Raw genomic sequence first — 12660 nt, forward strand, 5'->3', positions numbered from 1 at the left:
ATTTTCCTTTGAAACATGAACCAGCTGTCGGATCCAATATTTCAAACTCTTAAGTTCTTAACCAGAAGCCACCAAGGTATTGAATGTAAATTACTTCTACTGGAAGGAATCAGGAATGACTGACTGCTGAGCAGCATTTATTTCCTTTCTATGTTAACAACATTTAGGTATGCTCTCCTTCACTCTGACAACTATTTAACATGATATGGCCAGGCTTATGCAGATCAGAACAGAAGCAATACAGCACTAATTATCAAGTCCTTCTGCCTTAGGTCTCTAGCAGCAGAAGCCCTTGGGCTTACTGAAGAAGTTAGCAGAGAGTGACCTTTAACACACCTTTTACTTGTAGCTTTTCTCTGGTCCATCAGATAATTCAAGAAACAAAACAACGGAGTAATTGAGTAATTCTGAGATAAGACTGAATGTCTTCAGCATGAGGACATTCGCATTCAAAATGTGAATGAATAAAGATTTAGGATTGCAAACACTAAAAAGCCATGAAGAAAACTTTACTGAAAGTGTCATGCTACAACTGGATCAGCACAGGCGCACAGACGTGCCTGGGCATCTGTACTGATACACAGATCATTCTGGCTGCACAGAGGCAGGTGTTAGGCTGGGATCTTCCTCGTTTAAGTTTGAATGAAGCATAGTTAGTATGAAGCATACCAAAATAAGAAAAATGAGGCTTGAGGCTTGGATTGCTTGTATGCTGAGACTTGAGCTTACCATGCTGATCAACATTGTCTTCTTATGGCGTGTGCACTCCTCATATGCTAAAACTGCATAGAGTATGGAGATGCAAATGCATCTTGTCTGTCTGTAATAAGATAACATATCGCAAATGTGCTCACAGCAGGTTTTATTAACTTATCCAGCACGATGAAGCATTTGTTTTTGTTTTTCCTGTACAAGCAAGACATATTAACTTGAATGTCTTCAGCAATTCAGACTTCCAAGCTAGGAAAACCATAACAACTGCATAAAGCAGAGGGGCATCTTTATGAAGCATCAAAAGAGTCTGGAACAGTTTGCTTCCAGAGTCAGTAGCTCAGTTTTTTCCCCTCAGAGCATTAATGCCCTGAGCCTTTCACATAGAATTATGTATTATGAAAAGCTGCAGTCAAAAATGGGAGAAAGAAGCTGTGGAAAACAACATCAATAGAGGAAGACAGCAGGACAGGCACCACTTTGAACTAGTATGTGCTGAGAGGTTTCTGAGTAGAAAATGCTGATTAGGTGATGAAAGAGACATTCTATATTAGAATTTATTTTTCTAAAATTTATAAACTTTTGTCAGTATTTGAAGTATTTGAAATAAATCATTGGATCCAAATGCTTACCTCTAAGTACTGGTATTTTTTTCCATCTTCATCAACCTTCAGAAATTGATCTTATCTCAATCAAACATAGGGGAGGATAAAGCATTTAAGCACACTTCAATGAACAGTGGCTCTGAGCTTTTCTTTTTTATTATTTTGTGTTTGAGTCTCAGATTTTGCCACCATGGAAACACTAACAATTTATACCCAGCAGATCCAACGTCAAGGTGTGACAGCTACATTGGCCTCCCATGTTCGTCACTTGATCCCAGCCAATATGTGAATGGGAAAGGCAAGAGTTGTGTGCAAGGGATGATAGCAAATTGCACTAAAAGAAAAAAGAAAAAAAATGAAGAAAGTGGCAGATTACATATGGTTTCACACCGACTGATTTGCAGCCACAGTGTGTAGCACTCTGAAAGCACCAGCTGTTGAGCATGAAACATTTGACACTGCTGAGACATTTGGAAGCCAAACATTTAACGCTGAAAGAGAAATCTAAGGATTTTTCACCCAAGAAAATCTGAAGCATTAGAGGGAAGAAGTAACTGAATTTGATTACGCAAACAGGCAATACTAATATGAAGGCCCTTCAGCCTGCCTATTTGATAACTCTGCAAATCATACAGCCGTACAGAAGACAGATCCACTGGAGGTCTACTTTGCACAATAGGCAACTTCAGGATGGAGGAAGCAACAGCATGCAGCATGTTGTCCAACTGTGCCATCTGGCACAAGCTAATGTGTCTATCAGTGACTGCTTTCACACTCCCACCTATGAAACTTTTCATCATGTTATACTGAATGGTAAGTCCTTCAGAAAACATTAAAATATTAGGTGCAAATAAAATGAAAACCTTCAAAAAAGCGTCCACAGAACAGACGATCAAAGACCATTAAAGAAGCAAATAAACAAGACAAACTGCTGCTGCCTTATCCTTTTCCTCTAGGAATGAATAGTAGTCTACCAGGCCTAAATCTTTAGTAATTATTTCCACATAGGAGTGCAGCATTGATTTTTCTAAAGCATGCAGAGGGCCAGGAGTGCTTCAGCATCATTTGAGAGAGAAGCTTCAATAAGCAGTGGCAGCTTAAGAACAACATTTACATCATTTGCAAAAGGAAGAATTTCCAGAACCATAAAGTTTTCAAGTAGCTAGCTTCTATGTTTATTTTATAATATAAAATGACAGCCATTTATAATCTGTATTCCCTTGTTGTTACTAGTAATAAATATGGCCTCACAATCCATTAAAGCTAATGAATATGTCTTGGTTTCTTTAACCATGCAATTATACATAAATAATAGCAGTTTTAACACAGGGTTACACAAGGCAGACTTTCATCTTTTGATATCTATATATTCCCAATGATACAAAGTTTAATAAATAAATAAATAAATAAATAAATAAATAAGAGAGCATTTATTTCCTTATGTATGAAGTGGGGTTCTCTTCAAGTAGCAGATCAATGATGGTCAAGGTTTAGTTAGGAATGCTATCACACCATGACTAATGTTACTGCTCATAGGAAAAATAAGTTTATTTTCCATATGCAATAAACCTATTCAGCTATGACCTTCTGCAAAAGAAGAAAGAATTCCGCCTAATGGCTAAGAGGAGATTAAATACAATTGGACAGACTGTAACACAGAGTTGGCTGCTTTGTTGCACAAAGAATGCTGTGTAAAACCTCCTTGCAGTAAGAGAGACAAGCTATCAAATTTGAAGGTTGCTCTTAAACGCATCAGTGCTATCTAGAAAGTAGCAGTCCATTTTCATTACTTTACCTGCAAGACAGAATATTACTTAAAAACAAACAAATGAAATAATACAGAACGTAAGTTACTATCCAGTGATACTATGCTTTGCAAACAAAACCACAACACATTCCTTATGGAACTTACGTCATGGGCTTCCACAGTAACAACAAAAGCAAATTTATGATGAAAGCCGAATGTAAGGAATTTGGTTAATTGTAAACTGAATATATTTTAAAACTATTTAATTTGCTCTACATTTTGTGTACAGTAACAGAAATTGCTTGTTACGCATTTTAACTGAAATGTCTCATACATAATCTTTTTTCTGGGGAAAAGCTGTAAGAAAACGAAGCTACTGCTGCTATATGAGAGAATTCAGGAGCAAATCCAACATTGATTGTTAGTACTACTCATAAACTTTAATTTACTCTTTCCAAGCATATAGTAATAAAATGCTTTATATAATACAACAGCAAAGATATTTTTGAATAAAGAAAAGAGAAAGCAAATGGAAGGAAAAAGAGAACAAGCTTATTTAATTTTATTGTATTTTGCAATCAGCTGCACATTAAGCTCTACTGCATCAAAACGACAGGAACTGAAATTTCTTCAACGAAATGATGGCACCTAGGAGCTGATCTATACCATTTAGTCTCTTGAGGACTGTCTGATAGAACCTGCTGGGCCTTTTCAAGGCAAACATCACGGGGAAAAAAATACAATCTTTTTCTGGATACTCCCCCCCCTCCCCTTTATTTTCATTTGTTTAATGCTTTCTGTTTATATTTAAGTGCATCTTTGCTTCTTAAACACACCCTCAAGAAAGGAGACCAAAAGAAAGTAACCAAACAAATTAGTCATAGAAATTGGCAGGCTGTGAAATACACACACACTCACAGAGGAAACAACCTACCAGAGGATACATTGCATATCTGTGTAACTTGCTAGAATAAGAAATGTGGTCAATAGATAAAATCACTGTGTTAAAAAGAAGAGAGCTTTTTACCTCCTGTTTTTAGACAGATAGGTAAATATAATCTTCATTCAAGAAGTAACTCTCTGGAAATAAAGCGAGCAACTAAGCTATGAATTACAGTAAGCTTGTAATTAAAAAGAGCTGGAAATCCTCAACCACTACTCTGTTACTCTGTATCTAGTCATTAATGCAGCCAGTTACATACTGCAGTCATTAACATACCCATAAATTGTTTACCTAGCTACTGTTTTATAGCAATTCTATGTTTAAAATGTGATTCCAATTCAATTGGACTGGAATTACCGTATGTTTTATATGTGGATGCTACAGTAATGGCAGAAGTAACAATAAAATCTGCTCAAAAAGTCATGATAATTTAGAGAATATCTTCTTTAAGAGAATAATTATGTGCAATTTTAGTGTTCAAGTAAACCACTCTGGTTCTGTGCGTACGTCCCTAAAGAACATGGCAGCTCTTCTGTTACAAGATACCACTGAGGCAGAATAAAGTCTTATGGCCATGCAGGTTCATGCCAAGATCCTTAATAAACAAATGATGACCCAGAAAAACCTTAGATCTTGGCTCCAGCCTAAGCACAGCATTTTCTACAAAAATAACGGGCCCACTTTGAACATCAGTGTCAATACTAATATCATGATAACACAAGCTTTCAATTTTTACTACGAAGAACAGTGTGCTGTGTTGATCAATAAATCCTATACAGACTCATATAGAGTCTCATCCCCCTATAACCAATACAAAAGAATATAACATCTTAGATTTATGTGACTACCCACTCCTAAGTTACAACTACTTAATTACTGAAAATTTGCACTCTCCTCTGCAGAACTGCTTACCCCTCCTTTGCTATGTCTTCAGTAGGGATTCCAGCAGCTGAGATTTCTTTTCTCCTCTACAACTGGAATAACATTTGATGCGTTCTTTGGGTATGCTTGAAAATCCCTTTATATTGCTGAAGGACAAAACGTGAGGAAAATGGTATTTTTCTTTCAAATCAGTGCAACATGCTTTTCTTTGAAATCTACTTCAGAACTGAGAAATAATATGTTTTCTACACTTTTAGCTAAAGGTAAGCCACAAAGTAATACTAGATGACTACAGTTCTATTAAGATAGAGGAAAAAAAAAAAAAAAAAAGGTTTGATTTTCCTTGCTTTATTCTTGCTTTCCTATCTGCAATGGAATGAAAATATAAAAAGCGAGAGGGAGAGAGATACATTTTGTAATTTTTTTCCTGTTATAGCTAGCTACTCTTCCTCCCAGCCAGTTCAGCTAGGACTAATTGAGTGTCGAAATATGAAATAACATGGACATTCTACCATATAAAAACCTTAAAAGAGAAGCCTAGAGTCATTTCAGAGTGTATTTTCGTATTAGCTGATATTAAAGCTGGATGTGTCTTTAAATGTAATAAAAATAAAAAAATAAAAAAAAACCTCTATAATATGACTAGCACCAAGTTTCCTTCCTGATTATGATACACACTAGAACAAAAATAAAAATGGAATAACTTACTGACACATACTGAAGAAAAAAAAATCTAAAGAAGATATTTTTATTATTATTACAATGCAAATTCATAACATACTATTACGTGCTTCCTTAAATACATTAAAGATCCCTGTATGTAGTCTGTTCATGTTCCTACTACCTTTCCTTGAGTATTTAATAATTTGAAAATAACTGTTGTGCAGTAGTCCTGTTCTTGCAGAAGCCTCTCTTAATCTCTCTTCTGTTTACAGGTTAATTACATGTGAACAAACAGCCACAAATATCACATGCTAATAAGCAGTGAGGCCCGAGGCCTCAGATTTCACTTTGTCCCTCTTCTCAGAAATAGACATACAGCTTCCCTTTTCCATTTCTTTACATTAATTTCAAATCACCAAACCCGTACCAATTAGTTTTAAAGTCTTGCAGTTAGCATATCCCCTCCTGTTCTTAATAATTCAGGGAAAAAATTATCAACACCTGGTGCTTTATTGTTCCTGGGTGTTCTGATTGCCTCTTGGTTCTTCTACAAATGGCTCAGGTGGCTGGAAAATTGCTGTTTGTTCACCTTTATCCATTTCACCATTAAAGAGCTCATTAAAATACTCCCTCCATCTTTCTCTAATTGCATTCTTTGTAACTAAGATTTCCATTTTTGTCCTTTATCTGACTCATGTACAGTTCACACCCTTGTCTCAAACGCTGATATCCTGGTAAAATATTCTTAAGTTATCTCATCTCATTACACCGCCACTTCAACTGCATGGAGACATTTTTGTGACACATCGCTGAATCATTTGTATTACCAGAAGATTTATGGAAGCCACAAAATCCTCACCACATATTAGTGTTTAATTGCGTTTTTACACTGCCCTCAAAATCAGTTTGTTTTTTTGTTTGTTTTCCTTTATCTTCTTTTTATTGTTTTCTCCTGCACTTTTCTTTACTGCAAGTGTTTCCCAACTGGTACAAAATTGTGGAATGATGATCAGGCCTGTTCCCCCGTCTCCTTGGTATTCAGGCCTGTATACCATGTTTTTCAAAGGGGAGTGTTATACTAAGAACTACTCTCTACATTAAAACATCTCAGTCATTACTTTTACATGACAGCAAGATACATCCAAGGCACCTATCTTTAGCAGATTTCTTCACCAATGGCTTTCAGAGCAATCAGTTTCTAATAACTTCCACATGAAATATGCTCCAGGGTTACAGATTTGTTAACTTCCAGAACTTCATTTTTTTAACCATCTTTTATAGCACAAGGAATTGCAGATACGTGTGTACGTGCATCATATTTACTTTAAAGTAGCATTATATAAAGTTTACTTAGATTTCGCAGTTCATTTTCACATATTCTGTGGAAACCCCATGGATAACGTCTTCAGTTTCATGACTAAAACTGGGAAAAGAACTGTTCAAGGAAAAGTTTTACATTTCTTCACCAAATTTACGCAGTAGCAGGTATTTCTAGATGCAGATACAACCTACCCATTTCTTTTCCACTGTTCGTGCATTGCTTTTCTCACACTATTTTACATATTTAATTCCCTTGGGTGCAGTGACATCGGTAAATTGGACTGGAAAAAACCAGCAGCTCTGTCGGTGTTTATTGGTGTCCAGAATTCCTCATAACAAAAGCTATGGTTTAAGACCCATTTTGAATTGCAAAAAATGATGTGTTTAATTACAAAACTTATCATAAATTAGGCAAAGCAACTTGATCCTTCATATTAAGTTATTGAGGAGCTTAGTTGTTGTTGGGTTGTTTTTTGTTGTTTTTTTTTTTTTGCTCGTTTGTTTTGTGGTTTTTGTTGTTGTTATTGTTTTTGTTTGGTTGGTTAGGTTTTATTTTTCACAGAATCACAGAGTAGTTGAGGTTGGAAGGGACCTCCAGGGATTATTTAGTCCAACCCCGCTGCTCAAGCAGGGTCACCTTGACCACGTTACACATTTTTACCAAAACCAGGAAAATAATATCACACTGAGGCAAACATCATTAGAAAATCTGACCTAGGCTATATATATTTTTAGCAAATATTGTAGTTTATCAACTACAGCAGAAACCCTCCCTCAGCCACCAGCCTCTCCCTCATGACTGCCTTTCCCCCGCGCCCCCCCCTCGGGGTTCCGCACTTTCGTCGCACCCCCGCGTCACTGTGGCCGCCACGCCACCGGCCGCTGTCGCCTCACGGCGTTCTGGCCGTCCCAACCCGCCGCCGCCGGCAGCACGGAGCTTCACCGCGGCCTCGGGGGCTGCTCGTTCTCCTCCCCGAAAACTGAGGCGAATCTACCGATTGCCGGCAGCCGGGCCGCCCTCTGCTCGGGCAGCGGAAGGGGAAGCGTCGCCATTTTGTTTCGGGTGATGGCGACCGTGGTGCTGTGGAGCTGGAGAGTTTAGCGCGGGCCCGGCCTCCTGGGGGACTCGCTTCTCGGACAGTCGCTGTTGCTGCGAGTTTTCTCCTGCCCGCTGCGTTCCCCGGTGATGTACGGAGGGGTCGGGGGCTCTCGCCGGAGCGCAGAAGAGGCAGGCCCGCCACCCCTCATGTTGTTGTCAGGCGGGGCAGCGGTCCCCGGGCCCCCCGGAGGAGGTGGAGGAGGAGGAGGTGGAGGTGGGAATAGCCGTGTGGAGCTGCTGGTGTTCGGCTATGCCTGCAAGCTGTTTCGAGATGATGAGAAGGCTCAGTACCAGGAGCAGGGGCGACACCTTATTCCTTGGATGGGAGACCCCAAGATCATGATCGATAGGTCGGTGTACCACAACCCCCAGACTCTGCTGCGAGATCTCCTGTTATAGCCTCTTTCTGTTCCTCCCCTTGTGCTGTGGGCAAGCGAGGGCGGGGGATGAGCAATGGAGGGCTCGCTCTGGCCGATGGATGTGTGGGGATCTTCTTCGCTGGCAGGCTTGGAGGGCTGCTCCTCCTGCTAGGGTGCTTCGAGCGCTGCTGTTGTAAGGCTGACGTCCCCCTGGCAACGGGAACTTGGGGTTCCCTTCTCTGGCAGTGTGGGGAGGTTCCCCTCCCTCTGGCATCCAGTATGCGTTGTGTCTTCCTCTTCCACTTGCTAGGATAGGGTTTGTGGAGTGGAGAGTGTGAAGGTTTTGCACCTTTTCAGTGCAACCCCCAAGTACTGTCTATCCTCACATGGAAACCAAGGAAGCCTTATTGCATTGGAATGCTTATCGGAAGTTTTCTGTGTTCTCTAAGCAGCTGGGGTGGAGGGTAGGGAGCGAAAAGGCATTTACCCACCTTAGGGAAAGTGGGGCTTCCATACTTATCCTGTGTAATCTGACTGCAAGCTGTTGATGGGATACCCCAAGAGCAATTCGTGGTCTCATTACTTTTTCCTTGTGCCATGCATTAATCTATATTAGTGGCAGAGTGGGTCTCATTTGGGGTGTTTACTCTTCAGAGTTTATGGCAGAGGTGGCTTTTTATGTTGTTTTGCGGTACATACAGATTCGTGGCCAGAAAGTATAACAGAATTTAGTGATTTGGTTTTTCTTCTGGTCTCTTAAGAAGTCTCAGCGGTTCAGGGTGGGATTTACAAATAATTTATTCAGAATGAATTTTCTGAATATACATCTGGAGAAAGAAAATCAGAAGTCAGGTTGGGTATATGGGAGTGGAGCACTGAAAGTAATATTTAAGAGCAGTTGTGGCTGATCCTGAAAAACTCAGTGGAAAGATGGAGGGGTTTTGGTTTGAAAAGGATCACATGACATACTATATGTATTTGTTCCCTCAATTTCATCATTGGTGTGATACTAAGCATGACTTTTCTTGTTTCGATTTAACATAACAGTATTTGGCTTGAAAAAAAATCCATAAGAATGCAGGAAAAAGAGATGTTCTTGCACTATTTTGGATTCTTACGGTTTGTTAAATTGCAATAAATACAAAAACATGAATAAAAAGTAAGTTATTTTATTTTTTACTTACATGGGAAGTGTTATAATGCACACTTCTAAGGGTAGCTCACTTGTATGGTGCATTTTGTTAGGAGGTAGAGGCCATTTTTGTGGTTCTGTACAGCAGTAACCCAGTTTATTGTAATTACAGAAATTGTTGGGAGCAAAAATAAAGTATGTGCATGTACGTACATACATACAATACTAAAAAGTTCAAATAACATGCATTTGTAAGTTAAGGAAGCTTGCATTTACTAATCCTATAAACTCCTTCGGAAGCTTAGATTCTTTTTATCTCCAGCAGCAGTCTTCATTTTCACCATTTTGAGAAAAGCACATTGCTATGAGAAGACATGGGTTGAAGTTTGCCTGTGGACAGAGCTTGATTAACCAGACCTACGTGTTTCATTAACTTTGCTATTAGAATATTTACTTTCTTTGTTTTTGGTCTAGCAAGTTGGCACAAGTCAAGAGTTGTGTGTGGGAAGACACCTCAGCGGAGTGGAGTTTACTGTCACTTTTCAATCAGTTTCTTTTACTGATGCATAAACATTATCCCGATGCAATGCTTTTCTTGCAAATAAAATTTTCTGCTTAGTAGAAGGGAAGTGTACGTCATTGATCTTTGCCGTTTTTACGGTGAACCTCCTTGAATTGCATGTATATGTTACTGTTCCTATGTATGTGTGTCTCTCTATCACATAACCCAGAACTTATTTCCTCAGCCAAATGGCTAGGGGCCGAGCCTAGCCATGATTTTACCTCCAATGGACGCAAGTTTCTATGGTGAAGATATCTCCTGAGAGTTCGGGACTAGCAGAAAGAAGCGAGGAAATTTCGACCGTTTGGTTCTTACGGATAGGTATTTATGTATTCGGGTTTGTGTGAATGTAAGCTATTTGACTTTCCAGAAAAACATATTTTGCAAGTGACATTGATTGGTTGGTTGAACCACGTACGGTAAGAGCTGTTAAGGAAATGGATCCCACTTAAACTATTAAAGGATACCTTTGCCTTTAATTGTAATAATTTATTAGTTTCTTTGAGAGGAATCTAGCCTATTAAACAAATTTTCAATAGTTGGTGACAAATGATTAGCAAAATTAAACGTAACTTCTAAAAGGAAATATGCTTTAACATATAAGTATTTTTTTTTTCATTTTTAATGGGTAAGTATTTAAGTAGTCGCATAAACTCAAGCCCTAAGTTTTTTTCATTGACCAGCTTTTTCATCTTGCAGGTATGATGGGCGTGGTCACCTGCATGACCTTTCTGAATATGATGCTGAATATTCCACGTGGAACAGAGATTATCAGTTGTCTGAAGAGGAAGCTAGAATAGAAGCCCTCTGTGATGAAGAGAGGTATTTAGCCTTGCATACGGACTTGCTTGAGGAGGAGGCGAGGCAAGGTATTGCTCAAGGAAACTTCCTGAGTTAGCACATGTTTAAATAAATAATTTTGAAATTAATTAAATTTACTCCTACTTATTTTATACTCTCTTTTTTTCTGATGTTATCTTGACAGTATCCAGTGGATTCGAAAAGCGGGAGTCTTTGCGTATGTGAGAGGACCACAGGATAGTTTAAATATAGATCCACACAGAAACTGCCCTGATTGTGAGGGCAGACTGGGATTTGAGACACTCACCCCACCCCCCAAAAAAAACAACAGAATAAACACACCCTGCTTCTTTTTCAGTGCTGTATAACTGAAAGTCAGTGTTCTTGTGTGAATAATTATGTTAGAATGTCTTAACCCTCAGCCTTTATCTCTTCAGGGAGACATAAATGGTCAGCATGTGTACATGCTGTCTTTTTCTATTCAGTTTTAAATGAAAGTTAAAACAGGTGACAACGTCTCATCTAAAAACTTAAGTAAGAATCATTACTTTTTTTCTTTTTTAAAAAAAAACATTAGCTTTTAAATATGTTGTATTAATTGATAATTGTATTTTTGTTCAAGAGGAGGAATATAAAAGACTGAGTGAAGCTTTGGCAGAAGATGGTACCTATAATGCAGTGGGATTCCGTTATGGCAGTGATTATTATGACCCTTCAGAACCTACTGAGGAGGAGGAACATCAGCCTGCAAAACAAAGAGGTAAGGGGTAAAAACAATGAGGGTTAATTAAGAGGAAGCACCTCTGTCTCCTATTCAGTTCAGGGTTGAAAATCTTTGACGTTTTTACATGTGTCTTAATGCAAAAGTACTTCAGGTTAAATAGAGATTACATTTTTTATGGAAGTTTGTTACTAGATTTTTGTGGAAACTTTCTCTTGACATATTAAAATATTTTCCTCATAAACCATAGTCAATACTGCAGTAATCAGGATCGGAAATTTAATTCTGCTGTCCTGCAGGTTCTTAATCATGAAAATTCTTGTATTTCATCACATGACAATTTTTTACTGCTATGTCTCTTGGTCAAGAAGGAAAAGATCACTAGAAACAAACATACAAAACAATAATTAACCATAATAGAATTTTTAGATTTACGTTTCATCACCTTAGTAATTATAAACAAGACCTCTCAACATAGTACGCTTCTCTTTATGATCTTAAATGCAGAGTTCAGGTTCTCATGCTCCCATCTTCAATTATGATAACTGTATTTTTAATGGGAAGTCTTAAGGAAGATTTCAAGTGTTATTGAACTGTCTCTTAGTTATGTTAGGATTGTTTAATTAATAATTGGGTTATTTAACTACATATTGCTGGGTTACTGTGATACGAGATGTGCTTATCTTACACAGATGTAAAGATAAATACTTTTAGATAAGCTTTTTTGTAATAGTTTTTGGTTAAAGTTTGTCCTGTTTTGTGCTGTAGTATTTTACCTTGCCATTTGTTGTAGAAGCAGCTCAGACAGAAAATGTAGAAGAAAATGAAGAACCTTTTGTTGCGCCTCCGGGACTGAATGTACCTTCTGATGTGGAACTGGTATGTGTGTACATTTAATGCAGCCTACATTTCTGTCAATTTTCAAGAAGTTTATGGTGCTGTACTGATTTTTCTCTGTTAACTTCAGTTTGGTAGACTTTAAATTATTCTCAAATAGTAGCTTAATTCCAAATGTACTGCCTTGAATTTTTGAGTTCTTTTAACTCTCTTGAATCTTCTTATTCACATTGAAATTACTACCGTGTTTATGCTAAGTGCATTTAGTATCACTTGTG

At 38.2% G+C, this 12660-nt stretch overlaps 1 protein-coding gene across 11 annotated transcripts in view; it reads left to right on the forward strand.

Moving 5' to 3' along the window:
- The first annotated feature begins 7770 nt into the window (after window positions 1–7770).
- Window positions 7771–12660, forward strand: part of SFSWAP (splicing factor SWAP) — a 48753-nt gene continuing 43863 nt past the window's right edge. For 2 of the 11 annotated variants that reach the window (XM_013173438.3, XM_048063676.2), the window contains exons 1-4: window positions 7774–8320; window positions 10723–10892; window positions 11447–11584; window positions 12339–12424. In XM_013173438.3, the coding sequence (XP_013028892.2) occupies window positions 8058–8320; window positions 10723–10892; window positions 11447–11584; window positions 12339–12424 (657 nt within the window). In that variant the 5' untranslated portion in view covers window positions 7774–8057. Of the gene's footprint in view, window positions 10893–11446; window positions 11585–12338; window positions 12425–12660 lie in introns of all 11 variants that reach the window. The other 9 variants (XM_048063683.2, XM_048063675.2, XM_048063677.2 and 6 more) reach the window with 9 other exon arrangements.

Source organism: Anser cygnoides, chromosome 17 (assembly GCF_040182565.1).
Source record: "Anser cygnoides isolate HZ-2024a breed goose chromosome 17, Taihu_goose_T2T_genome, whole genome shotgun sequence".
NCBI classification, from domain to species: Eukaryota; Metazoa; Chordata; class Aves; order Anseriformes; family Anatidae; genus Anser; species Anser cygnoides.